The sequence below is a fragment of the Geospiza fortis genome, unplaced genomic scaffold (genome assembly GCF_000277835.1).
Source record: "Geospiza fortis unplaced genomic scaffold, GeoFor_1.0 scaffold132, whole genome shotgun sequence".
In the NCBI taxonomy this organism is placed as follows: domain Eukaryota; kingdom Metazoa; phylum Chordata; class Aves; order Passeriformes; family Thraupidae; genus Geospiza; species Geospiza fortis.
Genome location: NW_005054446.1, coordinates 979410 through 993911, shown reverse-complemented (window position 1 = coordinate 993911; position 14502 = coordinate 979410). Strand labels below are relative to the sequence as shown.

The 14502-nt window shown below is 38.7% G+C and overlaps 1 protein-coding gene across 3 annotated transcripts in view; it reads left to right on the top strand.

Moving 5' to 3' along the window:
- PDPN (podoplanin) overlaps positions 1-12650 on the top strand; it is a 15015-nt gene extending 2365 nt beyond the window's left edge. The window contains exons 2-6 of one of the 3 annotated variants that reach the window (XM_031062351.1): positions 8652-8737; positions 9169-9262; positions 9496-9531; positions 10319-10430; positions 11420-12650. In XM_031062351.1, the coding sequence (XP_030918211.1) occupies positions 8652-8737; positions 9169-9262; positions 9496-9531; positions 10319-10430; positions 11420-11426 (335 nt within the window). In that variant the 3' untranslated portion in view covers positions 11427-12650. The remainder of the gene's footprint in view (positions 1-8651; positions 8738-9168; positions 9263-9495; positions 9532-10318; positions 10431-11419) is intronic. The other 2 variants (XM_031062349.1, XM_031062350.1) reach the window with 2 other exon arrangements.
- Positions 12651-14502: the final 1852 nt, after the last annotated feature.

The following is a 14502-nucleotide window of genomic DNA, read 5'->3' as shown; positions in this document are numbered from 1 at the left end:
ATATTTTCAATTTCCAAAAGGATCATTATTATTACTATTATTAAAATTATTAATATTATTTCTATTAATCATCATTATCATATTAGCAGATACATTTTGGTGATCTGATTCAGCATGCCAAAACTCAGGCAAATCTTCACACACAGAATCAGACCAAAGGACTGAGATGGAAGTTGGCCTCAACAAGCATCCAAAGCAGTGCTTTGCAGACACAACACATTTCCTGATTCCAAATCTTTCCATGGTGCTGTATCATTGCAGGGAGGGAGATTACTCTGTTGGCTGTCACATAACATGAACAAAATTTAACATGATTGTTTAACAAGATACCACATGTCACCTGGGCTGTATCAACTGCCCATGTGCCTGATCTTACCTAGAGGCAAATAGTAGATTTTATTTCCTTATGCAAGGCAGGTTTATACAAGGTCATGTTATGTTTGGTTTGGACTGAAAGTAAGAACATGGGGCAGGATAATTCAGATTAAAAGTGTTTCTATCATAAGAAAGGAAATTGAAGTTTACAGTCAGCTGTGAAAGACTAAAAAGTTTTTCAAAATCATAACCAAGAGAATTGACAAAACCACAAGAAAAGATTGTTTCAAAACAGTCCTGATTTACCCAAACCCTGTCACTGTTGCAGTGGCAAAACTAAACAATAAAATCAGGCAACTCTAGAGCCTTTTGAAAATCAAACTTTGTAACTGCTGGTGGTAAAAGCAAATGGAATAGTCACATTTGACTCAAAAGGGACCCAGTTTTCTACTAAATAAGTGCTGCACAACCTTTCATCCTGCATGAAGAATGAGGGGTACTCTCACACATGTCCCACATGAATCTAACTTTACATGTCCAATACCCAAAGTTATTATCACAGAAAGGAGAAAATAATCTTGCTGAATCTCAGTTAGTAGGGTCTGCAAGTCTGAATTTTGCAGAATCTTTGTGAAAGACAGCACAGAACAAATAAAATTCAATTTCTCCTCAGCTGGGCAAGGAAAAAAATTATCTGATTTTAAAATTTAAAATTACCAGGGAAGTTTGCACATCTGTATTCTGACAGTTAGTTTTTGAATCTGTAACTTCACAAACGAAGAAAAGAGTCATATTTAAGGGCTTACAAGTGGACCTTTCATTAACTCAAACTGGAAACAGAGAGGCCAGATTCTCAGCTCCTGCAGTTCAGCAGTTTCTACTGAATCTGTGCATTTACCTCAGATCAAGGACTTGTAAATCATCTGAAAAAAAAAAAAAGGCAAAAAAACCAAAGCAGCAAAGAACCTGGAAAGCATTTAGGTAGATGATGAGGCAGCGCAGGAAGGTTTTCAGGCTGTGAGGCTTCAACAGGACCGTGTGGTGTTTCTCCATGTGTCACTTGAGGTGAGCCACACAAGGACCACAGAAATGCCCACTGTGGCTGGTGGCCCAGCTGGGGCACAGGGGCTGGCTCAGTGGCACGTTTATTTTGTTGGTTTGTTTGCTTTTTGTCTGGATGTGGTCAAGGACTGCAGGATGAACCCAGATGCTGCCAGATCCTGCCTCCCAGATCCTCTCAAAGGGCCCCTCTGATCTGTGTGTGCATAGACCATCCCCTCCATGGGGATTATTCCCACAGCAAAGCTCAGAGCTCTGCAGTGCACAATTTGTTACACAGAGTTTCAGAAAAAATGTGGGATTGGGAGTATAGGTATGCCGGGATGAGCTAAAGAGAAATAAATGGAGAAAAAATAAGAGACAAATGCACTATTGATTTCCAACTCTCCATCTCAGAAGCTTGGCCAAAACCTCTCAAAGGACATAGAGGCTGATGCTGAGCACATTCTCATGTTGCTTTATGACTTCCTCATGTTTTTTCCATCCTTGTACTTGTTGATTACAAACACTACAACATCCAGCATCAGAATAATCCTTAGTGAGGGCACAATTCAGCTGTTACACCAGCACCATTTTCAGGCAAGCATGTGTTAGGAGAGCTTGAGACATTACTAGATTTGTAATGGGGACACACTTAATTCCAAACCCACATTAAAATGTTTTTATGACTATGAAACCCATCCAAACATTAGTCTATTGTTAGTGGAGTATAGAAGTCCGACTAAACACATTTGAAAGGAACTTGCCTGCTGCATGGCAATTTGAAGTGGGTAGTCAAAAATCACTGTGGGGACAGAATTAACACCTAAGAGTTTCCAGTTCCGGGTCTGGCATGAGTTTTTCAAACAAATGAGTTGAGGAATCTGCAAAACATTCTGCTTGCAGATACAAAGGGTTAGTAATCTACAACAAGGCAGCTGTGAAAGGGCGCACAGCTGCAGCCTCAGAGTCCATGGAAGGAAGTCATTTAGGGGAAAGATTAGTTTATTACTAGTAGAGGTCATTTCTTAATTCTTTTCATTTGCATTTACATATCCCAGTATTTGTAAGCAGACGTCTGCTTTGTGCTGCACATCTGCCCAATCTGATGATCCCTTACACCAAGTTTTGTATTTTTTCTTTGTTTTGGCTGCAGCTCTTCTTCCTAGCCAGCCATGCATCAAAAGACTGAAAGTTCTGTGATTCTGCCACTTTACAGCAAGATACAAGAGGCATTTACACCTTGATCACCAGCCCAACCTTGTTGTTCCACCCCTCACTGATCAGGGTCACGGGGCAGCAAATCTCAAAAAAAAGTAATTTTATCCCATCTTCATGGGATAACAAGTCTGAGGTTAGTGTGCTTAGTAGACAAGAAAGCAGATGTTGACACAGCAACATTATTAAAAGCATAAATTTGGAATACTCATCTCTAGCTCTGCAAGGAATATTTTAAAGGAATGTCCTGTAATGGAGTTTGTCATTTCCTTCCTAATGCCCACAGCTCTGTGGCTGATTTCACCATGCAGAAGACAAAGCTTAGGAAGTTTGCAGCTTTTCCTCTTCTGGCTTTGTTTCGTGACTCTGGTTGGGGGTCATTACACACACCAAGCGCTTGAAAAGTTGCTTCTCTCTATCTGCCCATTTAAAGCACATTTCGGTTTGCTTTTCTGGCAGTGCAATATTGTAACATTCAGACATGTGAATTACTTGAGGAGCAGCCGAGTGGTTCTTTGCCACTTTGGCGCTGCGGATTTAAACTCTGGCTTTAAACCAGGTTTTCAAACCAGGACAGTTCCTCTGGCTGAGCCAGCCCCAGCAATAAAACCCATCTGCAGCAGGGTGTGGTGACCAAAGGAAATGTTTCTGACAGTTCAGCAAAGCATTGTCATCACATGCTACATGGAATACCTGACCAAAGTCAGTCATACTCTAAATTAGGCTGTGCTAAATCCTTCCTTGTGCTTCATGACCATTTTCCCAACTGGCAGATACTTCCCAAAGTTTCTGGTGTTCTGTCATCCAGCTTCCTTTGTTATATATAGCAGAGCTGTCAGTCTTTGTCTAAGGAAAATGCAGAAAGCACTTCAGGATTTACACAGTACATACTTCCTCCTGAACAACAGTCTAGACACTTAAATACACGCCAGGGGATTTTTAAGGACATGACAGATTACTCCAGCTTCCAGAAAGAATTTACAGAGAAAGAAAATGCCAATGTTGTGGCCCCAAACAGGCCAAGGACACAGAGCTCTCTGGATACTGCAGATATGACCTTGCAGGAGCCCCAGGCACAAATGAGAATTTCAGTTCTCATTAACAATCTTCCCTACTTTTCTGAAGTTCGAAAATTGTAACTGTCCAAAGATTCAAGCTGTAAAATCCAAACCCCAGAATCCACCATATTTTATTCTTCAAACCCTTGCATTTTCAAAGTGCAAAAAATTTTGTGGCTTGGATTTGGTAATGTTGAATGATTTCACAACAAAGGAGACACCTGTATACTTAAAAAAAAAATAAATCCAAAAGTATAAAAATAATGGAAAATTATTCTCAGACAAAATTAATCTAATGATGTAGGTTTTGGACATGACTCTGGAATACACTTAAATTGAGGATGAAGCCAAATCACAGACAAAACTGCTTTTGAAAATTACAGAGCTGCTGTATTGAAAAGGCAGATCCCTTGCAAATCAAGCATTTTTGTTCAACCTCCACCACCATGAATAGAAATTTTCAATGAACTACAACAAAACCAATTATGAGATCCTGACTAAGACTCAGTTTGCTCACAATCAAATTAAGGTCTCTAAGTGAGGAATACTTCTGCAGGAAGAGAATTCCCATATCAGGAAAACTAGTTTGCTCACAATCAAATTAACTAAGACTCAGTTTGCTCACAATCAAATTAAGGTCTCTAAGTGAGGAATACTTCTGCAGGAAGGGAATTCCTGTATCAGGACATAAATGCTGAATAATATCCAGTCAAAACAGGAAGGCCAACACACTCATCCATACTCAGTCTTTCAAACAACACCCCTTAGTCTGTACCAATTCCGGAAGCAGATACTGAAAACCATCAGTCAGCTCCAGATGTTTGCTCTGTTACATCTCCAACAGAAAAGTGATATGTCCCAAGTGACCCATCCTGCTAAACTCTCTGCTAGTTAATATTTTTTGCTGTTATAAATAACTGAAGCTGGGGTTTTTTGGGTTTTTGGTTTTTGGTTGTTTTTTTTTTCATGTAGAAGCAGAGGGCAATGAGCAAAAGATTATTGCAGTTCTTGCTGGAGGGAATCCTTTAAGGTCTGCCATTTTTATCTCCTGGTCTCTTATCAGAAATGGAAACATTCTATTTTGAGGGCTTACTATTTCAAGGACTAAGCTAAAATACAGGCTTACAACTGCCTTTACCCACAAGGGTTTGGGTTTATTTAGGTTTATGCAAGGAGAGAAGCAAGATCCTACACCATATTTCATCTTCAGAAATATCTTTGTTGGTTTTGGAGATACCTGAAAGAAATGCTAATGAACGACAGTTTTACAACTCCCTCTCCTTTCCAACACAACCACTGTGCTTTGAGAGCAGCTCTAAGAGGTTTCTCTAGTAAACTGTCACTCTGTGCATGGAAGTAGTGAGCTCAGCTTCCCGTAAGTGGGTCATGGGATGCTTAAGCATGGGAGGTTTTTCAAAGTAGTATTAAACTTTTAAAGACATCAAATTTTGTCCTGGTGTGAGAAGCTGCAGCCTGAGAGCAGCTGGGACTTTGAACTGAAAGGCTCCCAGCTGGAGCTTTGGCAGAAAGGGATGCAATGATTAATTCACATCTGCAGCAACATATAGCTGCAAACAGAGGGGGCTCCTTGGAGACAGCCCAGCACTGTGAGGCAATGTTTTTATTTACAACCTTCTCTAAGATAATATTAAGAACACATGCAGAAGCACCACTCAGGCCTGACTCTTGCTACATTTGGCCCACATCAGATGAAATCCAGAAATGACACAAGCACACACCCCTTCAGTCCCATTTCCATCCTCTTTGGGGGCAATGGTGCTGAGCCTTGTACTGGGTACAGTGAAAGAAGCTTGAAGTCCAGTAGTGTGTCCCAATTCCCTTTCAATATTTAACTTAATTGTGACTTTCTCTGACAAAGAGCTGTCTAGCAGCCAGTGTTCCTTCCTACAAATGCAGAACACTGATAAAAATTGCCTGCCAGTCTTTCTCTGGGTAATAGTTTGGTAGTGTCTAACCACCAGCCAGCCACCTCCGCTGTCAGTCTAAAATGAACCTGGAAATAGAGTCCAGGGATTATTCTGCATCAGATACAGAATTTCAGCTTGAACAGGGCTGGAACAAGACCTCCAGAGCGACAGAAAACAGATCAGATCAGTCTGAGCCTTGGGCAGTTCATAGGGAAGCCATATTCCAGTTCCCCTTTGCAATTAAGGAAAGGCAGCACTACCGAGGATGACCCAAATCTCAGGTGAGCTGATTTATCTTCCAGAGGTATTTATTTTTCCCTGCAGGCTATCAAAGAAGATAAGGGCAAGTAGACACTTTATTTAGGTGTCTTTATTAAGAACCTAAAATTAGGCAAGATTAATCTGGGCCACCTCCTTTTGTCAATCAGTACTGAGAGGGCAAAGGCACTGAAATAGGTTTTCTTGCCACTCATGGCCAAGAATCTGCAACAAGCATCACACAAAGAAAAATTATTTTATGTTTCTTTGTGACATTCACTGATTTTCTTCACATTTTCTGTGTGACATGCTTTCCTTTCCTGCCTTCACTATCAGGCAATTTTCAGGGCTGAAAGCTGCTGCCATGCCAGGAGTATAAGCAGCTTCTCCCAATAAGCTGCTTGTTAACATACAAAATTTATTTCACCTTCTACTGGGGGATTTTCCTCTAGTAATTGGTTTTCTCCATCTTTACTTATTTTCAACAAGTGAATAAAGGATGTTTCTTCAGCTCTGACTGGGATTACAAAGTAAACTGATCCATACACATTTGGGCTGCTGAGTTCTATTGCTGTTTCTTTGTTCACACTTAACATGTACATAGCTGTGATTGTACATCACATTATTTTAAAGGTAATTAGCAAAAAATAAGGATTATAAAATAGTGCTATACCTTAAATTGCACTGATATTTAGAGTGTCTAAATATACAAAAAAAAGTCAGCCCACTTTATGCAACTTCAATAATACCTAGGGTATTTCAATCAAAAATGACCAAGCCATTATTTTTACCATCTAATTTGGAATGTGATTTACCCTGTTCTAGTCTTTCCACGGATTATTAAGTGATTTCTGGGAGACTGGCTTAATTAGCCACTATATTTGGCCTCATGTTGGCACAACATGAATGTAGTTTCTTAATCCACTACTGCCTAAAGTCCTACCTGCACACCCTTTTGGCTCCTAAATAGCAACTGCATCTGTATTCAGGTTTATAAGGACACAGAAATATAAAATTCTATTTAGTTCAGTAAACATGGAATTAGAAATCTAAGTTTAGTTCAGTGTTTGCTCTCTTAGAAATGGGACAAAGCTCTCAGTCTTATATTGGTTGAGATGGATAAAAATTTTCTAGTTTGGTTCAGAAAACAGTTTTGGAAGCCAAGGAAAAATATTTGCAAGTTTCCAGTAGAATTCAAATGAGAGTTTCAAGCAAAACCAGGGGTTATTTTTCTCAATGGCAAATCATTCATCTTCTGGTTAAAAAATTTTCTCTAAGCTGCCAGTACATTTTTTTACCAATTTTAAAATTAAATATTGGCTATTTTATTTGAAATAACATATTCATATTAAAAGGGACAGGTAAAAATGAACGAATTTTAAACAGAACTCACAATTAAAGAAAAACAATTTCTGAGTGATGTCTGCTCAGCTGATCCAAAGAGATTCTACCCTTTTTATTTATTTTTGGCTGCTATCAAGCAAAATGCCCATCCTTTCTATTTCAGTCACAGAAAAAAAGCTGTTTACTTGCCTCCATATCATTTATAAAACAAGTGGAGTGCATTTAGAAGTAGTAAAGTTTTCCATAAAAAGTATTTGGAATCAATCTAGCAATTCAGAAATTGTCCAACTTCACATGCAGAGCAGGTGAGAATGTTTCTAATTATAAATAAAATAAAAAGTGTCATTAGTAGAAAGTGTTATGATTTACTAAAACCAAGAGGTGAATATTTCTCATACCTAAGATATTCAAATGGTACAGTAATTTTCATTTTTTAAAAGAACCATCAAGAGTTGTCCTTCTTCTGATCTGGTTGCTTTGATAAATAGAAGTTAGATGCAAAATTGGAGTCCAGGAAAGAAGTTTTCAGTGCTTTATTTCCCTCAAGTACTTGCTCAGGACATCTACTATTAGCTGTTTGCTTAAATTTCAGCGCTGCTATCTGAAATTCACCAGGAATTACAAACTCCCAGGAGCTCTCACAGCACATTAACATCACACTCTGCCTGCCACAGGTTTATGAATCAGCACAAAATGGAATTAAATGATAGTTAGGTTTTCAGGTTTTCAGCACATTCTTGGTACTGCCAGTTATCTCCACACTGCCCTACCTTTCCTGTTCTACCTTATTCCAGCTCATTTCCCTACCCATGAATTCTGGCTCTATTTCTGAATTAACAGCACTGTGTGAGCCAAAATCTAAATATCCATTTTATCAATGAGCACAGATGAGCCAGAGGTCTAGAATAAAAAAAACCCAACAAGCAACCATTACATTGTTATCTAAAAATTTAAATTATGCCAAATAAGGTTTGCAGCTTCAGGAAAGCCTCAGGACTGATTTGTGTAGGAATATTTCCAAACTATAGCTGCACACATAAGCATTGAAGGCAGGTCTAAAAAGAAAGATTGCAGCTGGGGCTGAGCTGAAAGATGGGAGAAAGCTTTTACTATTTTAGAAAATGGAAGATGCTTGAAGGAATCTATCCCAATACAGAAGGTAATGCTTAGCTTGAAATCTGGAATCATCACATCCACTTTGGAGAAACTTTTTCTAATAAAAAAGAAAATAATTTCTTGGACAAAATGCTAGTAACCAGGATGTTTCAAGGTTGTACCAGAGTTAAGTGATGGCTTCAGCTTTTTGTCCTACTGCTTTGGGCAAGAGTATAACAGAATTCAAGCTTATTTCAAATAATTTCCCATTCCCATGTGGGCAAGGGCAGGGAGACAGAACACCACACAGAGGTCATGTTTAATAAAGTTTATTTCTCAGAGGAGTCAGAACATTTACCAAGGAAAATTCTGACTAATTTTCTAAAATTTTATGCAGCAAGCTCAGTTCTAGAAGGAGAAGAAAGTGCAACAAGTGATTTCAGAGACAGAAATGACACAGAATTTGAAGAAGTACCAACAATTGTGAGTATATAATGCTAAATAAAAGATCCTTTATGTTACCTTCTTATTCACTGCCACTTCCCACCTCTTCCAATTCAGTATCTCTCAAAGAGTTTCAGTCAAACTAACCTCAAAAACTAATTTACAAAAACCCACTGTAAAAAGGCAGGTCTGCAAAATTCTGCAGCCTTCTACATCTTCTGCGATTCTACCAAGAGATCTGATGTAGAAATCCTCTAGCTGGGGAGACAAATCAGCTTATCTTGGTTTGTTTGGTCTCTGTACACAAGTCAAACATGAGAGGTGACTGCTAAACAAGTATCCACACCTGACAGATCAAGAAATTTAAATGTTGCTTTATACATGTAGACTGAATGTACTGAAGGGGTTTTTTCCCTCTTTCCCCCTTGTCATTGCCCACAAGACTACACAATGTAATAAATGTTTTGCAGTTTGGAGAACTGAAGACCACAGAAAGTGCCTTCATCCAGGATGGAGAAATTGAAAATGCTACTGCTTATGAAGTTAACACAGAAACTGTTGATGGTAAAAAATCCCTTTCATTTCTATTTTTACACTTCAAAGTTATACTGCCATCTACTAAACAATATCTGGAAATCTCAAATACTCTCTCAAACTTCATTTGCTCACTTTCTATCAAAGGAACAAGCTCAAACCATTGTGGCAAAGTCAATAAAAGTTTTGGATATAGCCTTTCAGATTGGAAGGCAACAGTGTGCAAAGCAGAGGGAGTAATTATTGTCTTTCTGCCTTTACAGGTGAACGGAGTGGGGAAACAGAGAAAACTGATGAAGGTATTAAAGACAAGATTTGCTTACAAAGACAAGGGAGAAATGCAACTGCCAGGCAATTCCCCTTCCAGCAGCCCTTCCTGTGCCCATGCCATTAAATAAAGGTTCCAGGAGAGGCACAGCTGCTCCCTGAGCTGCTTTCCCTGGGTCACCAGCTCACTGTCTCCATATCCACATCCCTATGGAGCCCTTCAGCCCAAAGGCATGGCTCCAGACTGTGGCATTCACATTTTCTGAAAAATCCCTTTGCCCAGGATTTTTCTCCTGGGAAGCCAAGAAGCCTCAGAGAAAAGGAAAACAATTCTTATTTCATTTGCTTCTGTGTTTTGCTCGTTTGGAGTGTGTTTGGAGATTGTTTACCCACAGGTGATTGTTCCATTGAATTCTGGTGTGAGTTGTTTTGACTCAATGACCAATCAGGGCCAAGCTGTGTCAGGACTCTGGAAAGAGTCATGAGTTTTCATTATTATCTTTTTAGCCTTCTGTAAATATCCTTCCTGTATACTTTAGTATAGTTTAGTACAGCGTTCTTTAATATAATATAGTATCATAAAATAATAAATTAGCCTTCTGAGAACATGGAGTCAGATTCATCATTCCTTCCTTCATCTGGGGGGAATCCAAATACAACACCAGGCTGGTGAACATCCAAATCTACTTTAGAATTCACAAGACAAAAAGAAATTTCCCCAAGGAGTAGAATGCAGCAGAACAGCACCAGGTCTATCAGTAGCCTCTTATCAATGGTCTCCATGAGATACATACTAACATTCCCAATTTCTTCTTTCAGGTGGCCTGGGAACAATTGCACTGCTTGGAATAATTATTGGAATCATTGTTGCAGTTGGAATCCTTGCAGGAATAATAATTGCAGTTGTGAGGAAGATGTCAGGCAGGTACTCGTAAGTAAATTGCTCATCAGGCTTTTTCTTCAAGCATCTTCCTCTGAGCAGGGTCACAGGAATCACTTGGGAAATTTCTAAGGTTTCTGTTTTGACAAAAACAACTCATTTTCCTGGTTTACAGTGCCTTAGACAGACTCAGCAAGAGCTGCCAGTGTGGTATGGTGTCTGCATGCTCTCTCATGTGCTTCAGAAGATCTTCCCAGCCAGTGTGCACATACTGTTATAATATCAGGTGCTTGGGGCCAAGATTACTCTGGGGAACAGAGGCATTCACTAGGGACTACAACAGGTTCCAGAAGTAGTGGATAACATGTGAACATTGGGTGTCACTGTCATATTTTCTGGAAAAATCCCCTTGCCCAGGATTTTTCTCCTGGGAAGCTGAGAAGCCTCAGAGAAAAAGCAAAACAATAATTATCTGATTTGCTTCTCCTGTGTTTTGCTGCTTTGGAATGTGTTTGGAGATTGTTTACCCACAGGTGATTGTTTCATTGGTTTCATGTGAATTGTTTTGACTTAATGACCAATCATGATCAGGCTGTGTGGGGACTCTGGAAAGAGCAATGAGTTTTCATTATTATCTTTTTAGCCTTCTGTAAGGATCCTTTCTGTATTCTTTAGTATAGTTTAGTATAGCATTCTTTAATATAATATAGATCATAAAATAATAAATTAGCCTTCTGAGAACATGGAGTCAGATTCATCACTCCTTCCAACAATGGGGGTCTCAGAAAATACCAGACACTGGGGAGTGATCTCTACCTTATTTTTTGGTGACACACAAATCTAAAGAGTTTTACAAACTCTGAAAGTAAGAAAACCCCAGGAAACTGAGCAGATACTGGGCACCAGGAGAAAGCCAACTTGAAACTAGGAAGAGAAACACAGAGGTGATAGGAAAGACAAAGAAAAGGAGAAAAAAACCATCATGTGACTTAAAATTTGGGTAATGATGAACAATAAAATGTCTGCTTTATGTTTTCCAGGCCCTAAACACAGCTGAAACAAGCAACCATACCATTCCATGCTGGAAAATACAAGTGCTCCTTATTTCATACAAACTAAAGACTATTCCTGTATTTGTGTGAGAAGATGATCCATGGAAAATATAGTCAAAGAATTTCAGATCTATGGGGATACCACACAATTCTAAGGACCACCCTCACACCCCCTCTTGCACAGAGCATGGAATATTTCATAGGATTTTTTTACTAACCAGAATTTTACTAGAAGAAAAAGATATTGCAGTAAAAAAACCCTGCAGCAAAGAGATGTACATCTGAAATGTGATTTGCAGGTATTATATGCTTGAGTTTTAAATGTTACCAAAGATTATTTCACATTACATTATATGTATTCTTTTAAAACAACAACAAAAAAGTGGTTTTGCCTGGTTAAGTGCTCCTGGCATGTTTATCTACCACACGATGTATCAAAAAGGAGAAATTAGCTTCAATGAGAACCAGTTATTTACAAATTAGGAAAATACTGGATATTGGAAGCTAAAATCTTTCTAATGCTGATACAGATTTTCTGCTCTTGATATTTATGTTATTTTGTGGCAAAATATGGTAGATCTGGCTGGAACTGATCTACCAACTGAAAGCTTGCTCATCTGACTATGGCATCAGGAATTTCCTGCCTTCTCTTGTTGCAGAGACATGCAGGAATTGAAATACACATCCTGAATTAAGGGGTGCTTGGAAAATACCCAGTTTTGATGGGTCACTTTAGAGCTGATGTGTAGAAGCTTTTGAATTAGTGTACACTGTGTTTTCTCATTATGCCTGTCCCATTTTCTAACTGTACAGCTGATTTGTTTGACAACATGTGCAACACCAGGTCAGAATGTGTCACTGAGGTGTGATGCAGCTTCGGAGTCTGCAGCTTTTCTGGGGCATATTTAGCAGCACACAGCCTGAATGGACAGAGCTCAGAGCAAAGGCTTTGCATGACAAGTGACTGCAGTGCATCAGGTTTCCTAAATGCTATGACACTTCAGTGTTTGGTGTAAAAATCATGATAATCAGTATCATCATTCATTGCTAAATTTGTCAGCTTATCTGTGTTTGCTTTTCTGTTTCTTTCACGTGCCTCAAACTATCATATCAATACAAGCTTTGGAAATAAAAATCATAATATAAACTGTATTATTTTACAATAATTGTTCTTGTTTTCTTGAAAAAAAAAATTAAAATGTCTTACTGTTCTTTCAAATTTCCTGACTTATTTTGCTACTTATCAATGTAATGTCTACAACCAACTCACTTGACATTGATAAATGAAATTATAATTGAAAAGTAAACATATGAGAGATAACTAATTCAGAAGTCTTTAGTTAGTTCTGGAGCTGATGTGATGAGACTCTCAGTCTGTGACCAAGGAGTAAACCTAATCTTTATCATTGTGTAAATTGATATGAAAGCAGGAAAATTACAGTTTTTTCTTCTTGCAGCAAAAGAATATTAATTCTGTTAGCCTCAATTGAACATTTTCTTATCTGTACTGGGAAATACCCCATAAGGTGCTCTGATGCCTGCTCAAATGTGTGGCATATGGAATTATGAATTATTCACCCACTGAAGGGAATGCACAGATGTCACCAGTTTCTTCTGCCTCAGCTCACTCCCTGCTAATTTGCAAGTACCAAAATGAGGAAACCTTTATTTCTCAATAGTAACAAGCCCCCCATTTGAAAAATGGATAGCAGAGAACCTTTCTGGGCAGTTCTGAGTTCTCATGGGCAGAACAGTTGAACAGGCAGCATTCTGCTCAAGGACACTGTGCTTTGTTCCTGCTCCAGAAGCCATTTTAACTTCATATTACAACTACTTAATTTTTCTGCTCTTATCTGTGCCTTTATAGCCCACCTTGTTTAAGGCAAGATTTTTAAATCTTAGGTAAAAAGTCAATCCTTGACCAAATGGCCCACACTCCACTGAAATATTTAGGGGGCTTCCAGCACTGGAGACTCAGTACTAAATATTGTGCTGTATTAAATCTGTCCCACAAAAACATGAAGAAAATTTCCTTCTGATTATCAGCTGGAGTCCAGGATACTCAGTTATGGCTAAAGAAAGCAAGGACTCCAAAGAACCAGAAGATATCTCTTACTTTGAAAATCCAACAACTGCTGCTGCACTGATACATTCAATATTCTGATGATTCATACAACCTTGCTGCCCAGAAATCTCAAGTGCAGAACATTCCAGTCAGCTTCAAGCAAACCTCAAGAAACAATGGAAAATTCATTAAAATCTTGCACATTTATTACATATCTATGTGTTACTGAATCCTTAATCTAATAAATCTGTAATTTCATTATACAAACGTTTTGGAAATGCAGACTAAAGATGCACAGAGGTTTGTATTTCACATGAATCTACTGCAGCATTCTGTGACTGAGCTGTCACATTATGCAATTTCCTGTTACTAGTTCAGGACCTCAAAGGTGGGTTGAACACAAGCTATGTGGTTTTTTGGTAGAATTTCTGTGGAAGATGGGACCTTTTGTGCTTTGTGAGAAGTCAAACAGCACATTGTCCCAGGACAAATCCTTCTGTGAGCTGAAATGAGTGATCAGTACAACCAAGCCAAGGTCAGGAGACTTCCTGTGCATGAAGGAAACAACAGCTCCATACTTTCACCAGCTGGCCAAGCTTGACTTTTATTCACAGGGAACAACACTCAATAAATCAACACTTGCTTTTAACTTCAAGTCCTCACTCCTGATCATATTCATTCCTTTAGAGTTAGTAACAATAATGTTCCCTTTTGCAGCTTGGCTTTGAGTCATGAATGTGGCTCCCCCGAACAGACAAGCAGGCACCAGGCTTCCTGTGAGAATGCCAGATGTCACTAAAAAGCATCATAAACATAGTTGTCCCCTTGCATTTGTGTCTGTGGGGAAGATACACAGCAGTAGGAACTATGAAAGCAGTGACTTGATACATCAATATTTATAATAGTTCTGGACATCAATACAGCAATTCTTACAAGAGTTCATTTGAGGCACGCTTTTGCTGTAAGAACAGAAAATATCAGAAGAATTAATTTAATAAAACCAGCA